The sequence below is a fragment of the Pyrus communis genome, chromosome 15, assembly GCF_963583255.1.
Source record: "Pyrus communis chromosome 15, drPyrComm1.1, whole genome shotgun sequence".
NCBI lineage: Eukaryota > Viridiplantae > Streptophyta > Magnoliopsida > Rosales > Rosaceae > Pyrus > Pyrus communis.
The window spans coordinates 8,311,941-8,323,898 of record NC_084817.1 but is presented as its reverse complement, the minus strand read 5'-3'; the positions used below and the strand labels follow the sequence as shown (position 1 = coordinate 8,323,898).

Below are 11,958 nucleotides of genomic sequence, written 5' to 3'. Positions count from 1 at the left end.
ATCAAGTGTTCACCACCCTTGAATCAAATTCAACTCCAGATAAAAGGAGTAAGTTCAGACCTTCGAGGGAGACCAAAAGAATCCTCCAGCCCAGTTCAAGATTAAGCCTGTGGAAAATCAACGATTGGAGGAAACCAGAAAATCTTCCGGTCGAACTCAAGATCAAGCCTCGATGACCCTTGAAGAAATCACAAGTCCGATTCAAAATCAAGTGTTCACCACCCTTGAATCAAATTCAACTCCAGATAAAAGGAGTAAGTTCAGACCTTCGGGGGAGACCAAAAGAATCCTCCAGCCCAGTTCAAGATTAAGCCTGTGGAAAATCAACGATTGGAGGAAACCAGAAAATCTTCCAGTCGAACTCAAGATCAAGCCTCGATGGCCCTTGAAGAAATCACAAGTTCGATTCAAAATCAAGTGTTCACCACCCTTGAATCAAATTCAACTCCAGATAAAAGGAGTAAGTTCAGACCTTCGGGGGAGACCAAAAGAATCCTCCAACCCAGTTCAAGATTAAGCCTGTGGAAAATCAACGATTGGAGGAAACCAGAAAATCTTCCAGTCGAACTCAAGATCAAGCCTCGATGGCCCTTGAAGAAATCACAAGTCCGATTCAAAATCAAGTGTTCACCACCCTTGAATCAAATTCAACTCCAGATAAAAGGAGTAAGTTCAGACCTTCGGGGGAGACCAAAAGAATCCTCCAGCCCAGTTCAAGATTAAGCCTGTGGAAAATCAACGATTGGAGGAAACCAGAAAATCTTCCAGTCGAACTCAAGATCAAGCCTCGATGGCCCTTGAAGAAATTTCCAGCCCAATTCAAGATCAAGCCTCGACGACCCTTGGGTTGACATCTACATTAAGGGACTTCAAAATGCATCTTCTACACGTGACAAGCACATGTCTACGACGCGCCTTGAAGTGGGGGCATTTGTAGACATCGAAATTTCAGTAAAATAAATGTTAACCAATGTATTAAAATTACAACATTTATTTACTTCACCAACCTCACACACTTACTTCACCTACAACATCCACTTACTTCACCTACAACCTCCACTCACTTCACCTACAACCTCCACTCACTTCACCAAAAAAATGAATGGTGGTGATTCACTCTCAAAGCCTATAAATAGGCTTCTCCATCAAGAGGAATAGATATCACTAAGAAAAACCAATTCACAAATACATTTCTCTACTCCCAAATTGGAAGAGAATTCCCCAAATCCTTGAAGCTTTGAAACTCCAAAGCTCTCAAGCATCCAAATTCCCAAAAATCCCTAAGGATCAAGAAAGCACTCTTCGTTCTTTGTCAAATCCTCCTTCAAGATCAAACCCCAACGGCCCTTGAAGAACTCCCACCAACTCAAGATCAAGCCCCGACGGCTCCTTGAAGAAAGTGTTCATTGTTCATCATCCGTTCATCCTAAGATCAAGCCCCAACGGCCCTTTGGATCAACAACATCAACAAATCCACACATCCAACCGTTCTTCAAGATAAAGCCCAAAAGCTCTTGAAGATCCGCTCATCCATCAACCTTCAAGATCAAGCCCCGACGGCCCCTTGAAGAAAGTGTTCATTGTTCATCATCCGTTCATCCTAAGATCAAGCCCCAACGGCCCTTTGGATCAACAACACACACAAATCCACACATCCAATCGTTCTTCAAGATTAAGCCCAAAAGCCCTTGAAGATCCGCTCATCCATCAACCTTCAAGATCAAGCCCAAAAGCCCTTGAAGAAATCCACACAACCATTATTCAAGATCAAGCCCCAACGGCCCTTGAAGAAAGTGTTCATCATTCATCATCAGTTCATCCTAAGATCAAGCCTCAACGGCCCTTTGGATCAACAACCTCAACAAACCCATACACCCATTCTTCAAGATCAAGCCCAAACGCCTCTTGAAGATTCATTCATCATCCGTTCATCCTAAGATCAAGCCCCAACGGCCCTTTGGATCAACGACCTTAACAAACCTATACACCCATTCTTCAAGAACAAGCCCAACCCCCCTTGAAGACCCGTTCATCCAAGATCAAGCCCCGACGGCCCTTGGATCAACAAACAAATCCACACATCTATTCTTCAAGATCAAGCCCAAAAGCCCCCTTGAAGAAAACCAACTGTTCATTCAAGATCAAGCCTCAACTGCCCTTGAAGAAAACCAACTGTTCTTCAAGATCAAGCCCAAAAGCCCTTGAAGATCCGCTCATCCATCAACATTCAAGATCAAGCCCTGAAGGCCCTTGAAGAAACTTCCATCAACCTTCAAGATCAAAGCCACGAAGGCCCTTGAAGAAACTTACAACTGTTCATCCAAGATCAAGCCTCGACGGCCCTTGGATCAACAAATCTACATCTTACGGAGATAGAATCAGATGACCAAATTTGAGAGAGATCGTAACCCCAAAATCATTAAAAACAAAAAATATTATTTTTGTGCACGTGTTCTTATTTTAAGGAATCTTTCGTGTTCACAACAAGATCACATATACCCGTTCCAAATACACATGCAAAGATGAAAGTACTTAACGTACGTCGAACAACCACCGTGGAAGGCCGGATCGACCCCGATGTGGGGTGGTTGCACCTCCCACACGGCATGGTACACTGGCAACTAACCAATCACCTGCTTCTACCCTGAAGCGTGGTAAGCCTTCTGGTTCAAAGGATTCACAACCCTGGAAGAGGAAACGACATACACTAGTGACCCTAGTTTGAATTCGACCATTGCTTACTCATTTGTTCCAATGCATGAGGTTATTCTAGAATACGGTGATGTTTTAAATAAGACAACCCGACCTCCCGAGAATCCCAAGATTTCAGTCCATTACGCAGTATTAGATGAGGTTTGGAATCAGAATGAGATGATTGTCCATAATGCATTCGCGTATACCTTTGCTTCCGACATCATGCTTAACGATGACATTGAACCACGCTCCGTTGATGAATGTCGATGTAGAACGGATTGGTCAAACTGGAAACAAGCAATCCAGGTCAAGCTTGATTCACTCACTTACAAAAGGTATTTAGGCCTGTAGCTTATTCTCCACCACATGTGAAGCTCGTGGGCTACAAGTAGGTTTTCGTGAGGAAGCTTAATGAGAATAATGATATACTACGGTACAAAGCACGTCTCGTAGTGCAAGGCTTCTCTCAACACCCTGAGATTGATTACAAAGAGACTTATTCCACCGTAATAGATGTCATAACTTTCCGCTACCTTATCAATTTGGTAGTTTTTGAAAAACTAAATTTACAACTTATGGATGTGGTAACCACGTATCTTTATGGGGATCTAGATACGGAAATGTACATGAAAGTTCTAGAATGACTTTCATTGATTAGTTCAAATAGTTCTAGACCATGGAATGCCTTCTCGATTAAATTGAGGAGATCACTCTACGGATTTAAACAATCCGGGCAGATGTGGTATAACCGTCTGAGTGAATATTTGACAAGTAAGGGATATGTGAATAATGAATTATGCCCATGCATGTTCATTAAGAAGTCACATTCCAGATTTGTGATCGTTGCAGTTTATGTCGACGACATGAACTTTATCAGAACTCCCGCAAAGCTTGAGGAAATTGTCACGCACTTGAAATCGGAATTTGAGATGAAAGATATTAGGAAAACTTGATATTGTCTCGACCTAGAGATCAAGCATTATTTGGATGGAATCTTATTACATCAATCGAACTGCACCCAGAAAGTGTTGTGACGTTGTAATAAGGATAAAGCGAAGCCTTCGAGTACTCCTATGGTCGTTCGGACTCTAGATGCTAAATGAGATCCCTTCCGTCCGAATGAGGATGAGGAAGATTTTGGAGCCTGAAGTTCCATACCTAAATGCAATTGGTGCTTTATTATACTTGGCTCAATGCACTAAACCCAACATCTCCTTCGCTGTTAATCTTTTGGCTAGATACTGCTACCTCAAGGGTACAATAGATTTAGGCTTGTTCCACACCCACGAATCCTCGAGAGGAGCCACCGCCCTCCTCGGTCCTTGGGTTGATTTCTATCTGACCCACATAAGGCACGTTCTCAAACAAGTTATGTCTTTACTGTTGGAGACACCGCTATATCTTGGAGGTCTAACAAGCAAATACTAGTTGCGACTTCTTTGAACCATGCTAAGATTCTCGCCCTGCATGAAGCCTCACGATAATGCTTTTGGCTGAGAACAGTTATGGAACATATTCGAAGCACTAGTGGTCTTTCTTCTGTCGTTGACCTTCCTACAATGATCTTTGAAGACAATGCAGTATATATCAAGCAGTTAAAGAAGGGATACATCAAGGGAGACAACACCAAGCATATAACGCCTAAGTTCTTTTATTCTCACTAGCAACAACTACATCAGAACATTGAAGTCAAGCAAATATGTTCCCAGGACAACTTGGCATACCTCTTCACAAAGTCATTGCCAAGGGCGGATCCACATTGGGACCTGGGAGGTCCTAGGACCTGTCAGTGATCCTAAATCCCTGCTATAAATTTTCCGGGGACTCCTCGTACTCGAGCATGAGGTCTGTGCAGGTTGTAGGTTGCAAGTTGCAGTAGCTGTCTTCTTCTCGGAGAAGATGACCGCACACGAAGAAGAAAGAAAATAGGAACCTTTCCTGCTTGTCTCCTCCTTGCTTCTGCCATGGTCTCATCCGTCGATGCCACCCACTTCTCCTCCAACCTTTCTCTGTCGTTTGGTGGGGGCAGTACATAAGCCCAAATTTTCCCAAATTATTTCAACCATATTAGTAATTTTTCTTATGGGTGAAATTTCCTTTATAATGTTAGTAAGATGGATATGATCTGTAATGGGTTGGTGAAATTTGGGGGTGAAGCTGCCATGGCTTTGGGAAAATGGGGAGGGAGGCGGTTGGTGGAGGTATGGCAGCTTTGTTCTTAGTGAGAGAGAAGGTGAATGTTTGGAAACTAGTAAAAGAGAAAAATGGTGTGTTTGGTTAGAAAGATAGTGGGAGTTTGGGGAGAGTTTTAATTGACCGATGTTTTAAATTTAGTGGTTCATATTAGATAATCAATAACTTAGGTACTCCCTAGTAACTTATGAAACCTCGTAATGGACGCTGGAATTATGATTTTATAATTTGTAATATTGCTTTGCATATGATTTTTGAATGAAATGTATTATATTTAAATTTTCAATGTTATTTTTGTCTATAAATTTTTTGACCTTTATAATTGGGACCTCCCGAGTTTAAAATCTTGGATCCGCCACTGGTCATTGCCCAAGTCTACTTTTCAAAAGCTCATCCAATGAATCGGTATGCGTAAATTATCTTAATTAAATCGCTTGTAGTTCTCTTATTTGTAAGTTATGTCTAACTCAGAAGGAGTATCCTGAAGCATACTCACTTGATCTTAATGTACTCTTTTTCCTACGATTAAGAGTATTTTTCCCACTAGGTTTTTACTACCTAACGAGGTTTTGTTGAGGCACCCATCTTGGGATGATCATACTCCGTTGAGTTCACTACTTTCGTCCTGTTTGACATTTGTTGTAGACATTATGCATACTTCTCACTTTTCTCCTTAGTCTATGGGTTTTCCCCATGCCTTGGGTTTTACCATAGCATGGTTTTGTGAGTTTTACTACCAATGCATACTTACTTACTTGTGTTTGAGACTCACGTTCACCCATTATGCCAACGACTTCATCAACTATTCTACCCCATCTGTTGAAGATCTGATGCGATGTTTTGTTTGAGTATTTACACACTCAAGGGGGAGTGTTGCAGTCCTATTGGATTAGGAATGTGATTGTATAAATCCTAGTATATCTAGGAGTATCTAGTTTTTTCCTATTAGGAGTTGATTACCTGTTAAGAGATGTAATCCTAAAAGGGTAAGGATTCTACCTATCCTACTACTATAAATAAAGGCATAAGGGGGTGATACAACACACACCTCAGAATTAAATCCCTCTCTTTCTCTCTTGTTGCCGCCAGCCCGCTCTCCCTCTCTACCCTTTATACAGTTCAATCAAATAGACCTACAATTTAATAAAGAATGACATAAAGCAAATTAGGTTTTTAAGAACCATATTAAAAAGCTAACTACGAACTTAGCCAAATCAACAACACAAATGAAATCATCTTTAAGCAAATGCACTTAGCTTAACAACTCAAAGTGGTCCTTTGTGAGTTTTGTATATCATCCACAAGCTTAATGATAGGGTAATTTAGGAGGTACGTAATACATACATACATACATACATACATACACACACACACATATATATATATATATGATTGAGTACATGGACGCCAATAAGGACCATCAATTTTTTTATAGTCGGCTTAAAAACTGCCTTAATTGCTTGTGGTCCAAGAAATTGATTACCCTAACGGTTTGATTTGTACATGATATACATGGGGATGGACCATTTCCAGCCTTAACTTTATAAATTGACTACCATGCACAAAGTCGGTATCACGTTCAGATGGCACGGAATCATTAGCCAACGCAAATGGTCCACCAATCTACGGTCACAAATCGACGATATCGCGTCTCACTTTCTAATCATGAATAGTATTACTCCTCTGGAATGTCTGTCACCGCCAAATGGTATAAAAACAAACCCAGATGAGAGAAAGATGGTGCCAATTCAACCACTTTGGTAATATACTTTGAAAAATCGAATTTGAATTGTTGATGTTTTGATATGTTGGTGTGTCCCACTTATTTCCCTGCCGACATTGATCAAGTTAGTTCTTCGTTGATGCATCATGAAAAGTAATATATATCTTCAACGTATAATGTATGTGATTGATATGATATATACACACACCACCACATAATTATAGTTCTATATAGTTGTATGATTAGGAAGTTTTCATATTATTACGATGTTGGTGGCCATTTGGGTATAGTGATAAAAAAGAATGAGGTGGGTTGAGTCACTAATGTATGCGCTAGGAAAGCGACACTTAATTTCGTTTTGTTATTGAGTTCAAATTGCGTTGATTTTTTATTTCACAAAAGGACCACTTCGAGTTGTTAAGCTAACTAGCTAAGTCCATACTGCCTGTATTTTTTTCTTTTTACAAATAAACAAAAAAAATTGCAGGTAATAAGATTGTGAAAGAAAAAAAAATTGCGGTGAAGGTGGATCGAACACCTGACCTTCAGATCTTCAGTCTGACGCTCTCCCAACTGAGCTATCCCCGCGGGCACTAATTTGTTGCTATTACACTAATTTAGTAAAGCTTCAGAAAGACATGTACGTGTACCAAATGGGCTTCATTCAATTAGACTAGAGGGGCTATTTAAATGAGAAGCCTGTGATTATATCATTGGGCCCACATTTCCAGTCCAAATAAGGCCCAACGCTGGAAGTGAAACCCTAATCTAGTCGCTGACGACGGCTATATAAACAGTTGAACCTTCGTCCGCGAGAGAATTCCCGCAACTCCTCTGAAATCTAGGGTTTCTCTCTGCAACCAACGAAATGGTACTCTCTCTCGATCTCTCATCTCTCTCATTTCTCGCTCCGATAACAGTTTAGTTTATAATTAACAGTTTAGTTTATAATTGAGATTGTAATGGTGTAAATTTGGGAATATGAATTAGGGCAAAGGAACAGGAAGTTTCGGAAAGAGGAGGAACAAGACCCACACTCTCTGTGTGCGGTGCGGCCGCCGCAGCTTCCACCTCCAGAAGAGCCGCTGCTCCGCCTGCGCCTACCCTGCTGCCCGTCTCAGAAAATGTCAGCCTACTCAACTTTTAGTTTTAATTTTTTGAATTAATTATATGTAATTAAGTGTGCAAGTTTTAATTTTTGATTATTTGGGGTTGTTTCAGATAACTGGAGTGAGAAGGCGCTGCGCCGAAAGACTACCGGAACTGGGCGGATGAGGTACCTGAGGAATGTGCCGAGGAGGTTCAAGAGCGGCTTCCTTGAAGGTACACAGGCTGCTCCAAGGAGCAAGGGAGCTGCTGCTGCTTCCTCATAAGTTTTCTGAGCCCACTGAACTCAAACCTGTTTGGATTTTTGTTTCGAATTTTGTTTAGTTGTCTTGATAGTTCTGAATTTCACTTGAATTTTGTTTAGACTGTCTCGATTCGCAGCTGCATTTTGATATGAACGGAAATGACTCTCAGTTACAATTACATTTGGCCTTTATTTTTCTTGTTGGGTTGATCCTAGCATGTCTTTAGCTTCATAGTATCTTCCGAAGATTGAAGTTGCCTCTATTTTGTTAATGAATTGGAATTATACTAGGTTGCACATTTAACTCGTATGCTAAGGTGCTTGTAATTTAAGTGATTAAGATCACCTTGCATTCATAGTCTTGGGAATATGCTTTCATCGAAACTTTTGGCGTCAATCTCATGCACCTGATGTCTTTACATTATACTCTTGCACCCTATGTCTTAAGTTCGAACTCTTGCACCTGATGTCTTCAGATTTAAATCTTGTACCCTAGGTCTTGAGATTGAACTTTTGTACCTGAGGTCTTGAGTTCGAACCCTTGCACCTAAGGTCGTGGGTTCGAACTCTTGCGCCATAGGTCTTGGGTTCGAACTCTTGCGCCATAGGTCTTGGGTTCGAACTCTTGCGCCATAGGTCTTGGGTTCGAACTCTTACGCCATAGGTCTTGGGTTCGAAATCTTGCATAGGTCCTGGGATTAAAATTTTGCACCCGAGGTCTTGGGATTGAATCTCTCCTGAGGTCTTAGGATTGAATCTTGCACCCGAGTTTAGGGATTGTACTCTTGCATCCAAGATCTTGGGTTAGAACTTGGACCTAAAAAGAATATGAACTGAAAAGGGATAACAGGAAGGAACACAGGATGTTTAGAAGTACATGATTAGAGTGCAATCCTAAAACAACTTCTCAAGCCTTGTGGAGATTTTTGGATTTGCTTGATTTCTGACAAGTTTAGTCGGATTTGTTTGAATTCTTACCAGTTTAGTAAGTGTTCAATCTGTGATTAATATAGACATCAAGTTGATGCAGGCTGGGATACAAATATGTAAGTTACAAAAGGAGCACAACGTCGAAATGCAAAGATTATGGTTCCTGAACTTTAAATAAAGATTTCAATAGGTTTACACAAGATTAAAGGAGCATAAAGTTGAAGGGAAAAATTTCCATTTCAACAACAAAATCGAGCAACTATTAGCTTTTGTCAAATTAATCACGTTCTCTCCTTTTCCTCAATGTATGGCTGCCAATTTAAACACCATTTTCAGATGCAACAAACAACTTACAAAGTCTTCGTGGATAAAATACTTCGTGTAACGTTGGGATTTTATCACAGGTTCTTGTACTTGGATTTATCTGAACAATTTAGACAGCTGACTGACCTACTTGAGATTGTGATGGCAAGATTCAAGTTTTCGGTTTTCCTAGTGCTTCAGCCAGTAGTTCCGCAGCTGAGCCATATGTAATAGCATCTCATCACGACCCTGACTGGTCAGGCTGCTGGTCATAATCCACGGAGGCACGGTTTCGAAGAAGCCGCTTATCAACTCCTGGAAATCCTGCACATTTTCTTCTGCTTTCTTCCCTCCGTGCCTCTTCTTTTTCCGCTTGTCACATTTGGTGAATATCAAAGTCATAGGAATCTGAAAGGGCACATAGAATTAGAAGCATGCTCAGGAAAGCGCCCTTTTAGTTTTTACGAATGCTTAGTTACATCCAACCAAGGGCCATGCTCTCCTTCGCATATACAAAACGAAAAACTGAAACTTTTCGGCCGGATATGTTTAGGGAGGCCAACTCAAGATTAGATTAACCATGCATGTTTCTTCATCATTCTGAAGAAAATAAACAAGTGTGTGTTTGTCGGAATCTCTAGTGCCAGGAGATGCCCCCGGAAAGCTAACGTTATTCAATCTGGTAATCTGAGGACCAAATGTTAATAAAGGATATTACCTGATTCTGACCCAGCCAACTAGCATACTCCAGATCAATTTTTTTGGCAGGAATGCTGGCATCGATGAGAAGGAAAACCGAAACTAATGTCGACCTATTCAGGAAGTAGTCTTTAGTAAACTTAACCCAGTCAGTTCTAAGTTCCTGTGGTGCGGCTGCATACCTGCCAGGTTACACAACACACAAAGATACGACAAGACTATCAGTAGAAACTCACATAAACAAGGGAGAAATCAGCAGTCTCGTGTGTATAATTAGCAGGAGCATAATCATAGGAACGGAACGAATCCTAGCATAATGCAAACTGTAAAGAAACTAAAACCAATAAGTAATGCGCTCCCTCGCAGCTCTCGGAAATTAAATTCTTCATCATAGCAACCATCCGAAATTTCAGACTAGTATGTTTGCATCTTCTCCACGAACAAAAAGAACCGTATAAATCAAAGAGACAGATCTTTCAGCCATACCCGTAGCCTGGCAAATCCACCAGGTACCAGCTATCATTGATCCGAAAATGATTGATACATTGTGTTTTCCCTGCAAGAAATAATGAACGAAAAGCGAATTAAGATGCTTGAACGCATGATCAATCCACAAACCAAAATGCCACAATGCCGTACATCAGGGTATCTCTCAAACTCTACTAAACTTCACAAGACAATCAAGCAAAGCAACAACATTATCCTTAAATTTGTTGAGCTTATGGCGAAATCTTCAATAAACCGGCACTCCGAATCAAACGAATACTAATTTTTAGTTGGGTTTTCTTCACTATAGGACTTGAATAATGCATCCAACCCAAAAATTGAAAATTGAATTGAATTTACGGTACAAATTACTGACCAGGTTTCTTGGACGTCAAAGCGAGGCGCTTCCGTCGCACGAGCGAGTTGAGCAGCGAGGACTTGCCGACATTGGACCGACCCACGAGAGCAAACTCCGGGAGACTATCAGAGGGGCAATCCTCAGTCCTCACACTGCTCTTCACGAACTCGGCCTGCTCCACCTGAGCGTTCCTGGCGTACTTACTGAGCAGAATATTGGACCCCTTCAAGATTCGGGTGCTCAGAGCACCGGCGTCGGTGTACGAGACCTCGGTTTCTGGCGGCACGAAGAGCTTCTCGAGCGGGATTTCGATGTGGGTTTCGAATTCCTGAGGGGGTTCGATTTGGGGTTCCGGCAATTCGGAAATGGGTATGGGTTCGGAGGCTGAGAGGGTGGACTGGGGGGCGGAGAAGAGGGCGGAGGTGAGGATTGGGGGGCGAGTTGTGGCGGTGGCGAAGGCGGGGGTTTTGGGTTTCGGGAAAAGAGAGAAATGGGTGGAGAGGGATATGTGGGTTCTTGGGAGGTGAAGCAGAACCATATCTGAAGATTTTTTGTCTATGATTTGGGAGCAGCCTGCTGAGCTCTGCTGTGTTTTGGTGGGGGTTTCTGGACGTGGGAAGTGATAGAGGGAAAAATCTTGGAGGCGGGAGACGAACGAGGGAGAGAATTACCGATAGACTGGAAACGGTGCGGTTTGCGATCGCAAATAACTTATTTTTGACAAACCGAACGTTCAATCGGAATTCGGTTAGCGTGCTTTCATGTATTTAATATAATCATCTGATCGTTAAATAATGATTATAATAAATACATATATTCATATAAATAATATCTGACAGGTATTTTTTTTTATTTTTTTTGTGAAGTGACATTTCTGACTGTTAAATGCTAATTATTTTAAATATATATATATATGAATGTTGTAGCCAGTCCTTGTATAATCGTCCAAAAATAACTATTAAATAGTGTATTTGAGCTTAGGTATGGGTTGAAAAATAATAAATCGCGCATAAATATTTCATTATAGAATAAATTAAGTAGCTCAGCAGCCACATGTTTGTATACTTCAGTGTCATATACAAAAATATAAGCAAAATTCAGATTTTTCGAAAATTACCATCCAAAATTCATCTCTAGACAAAACTTAATCCTTCTTTCGATCATTGAAAGTAACCATCAAGGGGTGTTCCCAGTGGGGATGTCACAATGGAGCGATTTCGC

At 41.1% G+C, this 11,958-nt stretch overlaps 2 protein-coding genes and 1 non-coding gene across 3 annotated transcripts; 1 reads left to right on the top strand and 2 right to left on the bottom strand.

The window, feature by feature from the left end:
• Nucleotides 1-7,125: 7,125 nt before the first annotated feature.
• Nucleotides 7,126-7,198, bottom strand: TRNAF-GAA (transfer RNA phenylalanine (anticodon GAA)). Its single transcript has one exon. It is a non-coding gene; the product is annotated as a tRNA-Phe (tRNA).
• Nucleotides 7,199-7,372: 174 nt separating this feature from the next.
• On the top strand, nucleotides 7,373-8,137 carry LOC137717722 (large ribosomal subunit protein eL37x-like). The gene is made up of 3 exons (XM_068457179.1): nucleotides 7,373-7,481; nucleotides 7,601-7,736; nucleotides 7,832-8,137. The coding sequence occupies exons 1-3, from the start codon at nucleotides 7,479-7,481 to the stop codon at nucleotides 7,981-7,983; spliced, it is 291 nt and encodes a 96-aa protein (XP_068313280.1). The 5' UTR covers nucleotides 7,373-7,478; the 3' UTR covers nucleotides 7,984-8,137.
• Nucleotides 8,138-9,093: 956 nt separating this feature from the next.
• LOC137717721 (GTP-binding protein At2g22870-like) lies at nucleotides 9,094-11,396 on the bottom strand. The gene is made up of 4 exons (XM_068457178.1): nucleotides 10,756-11,396; nucleotides 10,380-10,449; nucleotides 9,913-10,075; nucleotides 9,094-9,602 (listed from the first exon to the last, which is right to left on the bottom strand). The coding sequence occupies exons 1-4, from the start codon at nucleotides 11,273-11,275 to the stop codon at nucleotides 9,384-9,386; spliced, it is 972 nt and encodes a 323-aa protein (XP_068313279.1). The 5' UTR covers nucleotides 11,276-11,396; the 3' UTR covers nucleotides 9,094-9,383.
• Nucleotides 11,397-11,958: the final 562 nt, after the last annotated feature.

Bases quoted from the DNA above. Each gene is read 5' to 3' on its own strand.
- LOC137717722 (XM_068457179.1), top strand. The intron at 7,737-7,831 runs GTCAGCCTACTC...GGGTTGTTTCAG, and splicing joins TGCTGCCCGTCTCAGAAAAT to ATAACTGGAGTGAGAAGGCG.
- LOC137717721 (XM_068457178.1), bottom strand. From the start codon at position 11,275: ATGGTTCTGCTTCACCTCCCAAGAACCCACATATCCCTCTCCACCCAT. The intron at 10,450-10,755 runs GTCAGTAATTTG...TATTTCTTGCAG, and splicing joins TTTGACGTCCAAGAAACCTG to GGAAAACACAATGTATCAAT. The intron at 9,603-9,912 runs GTAATATCCTTT...GTGCCCTTTCAG, and splicing joins GTTGGCTGGGTCAGAATCAG to ATTCCTATGACTTTGATATT.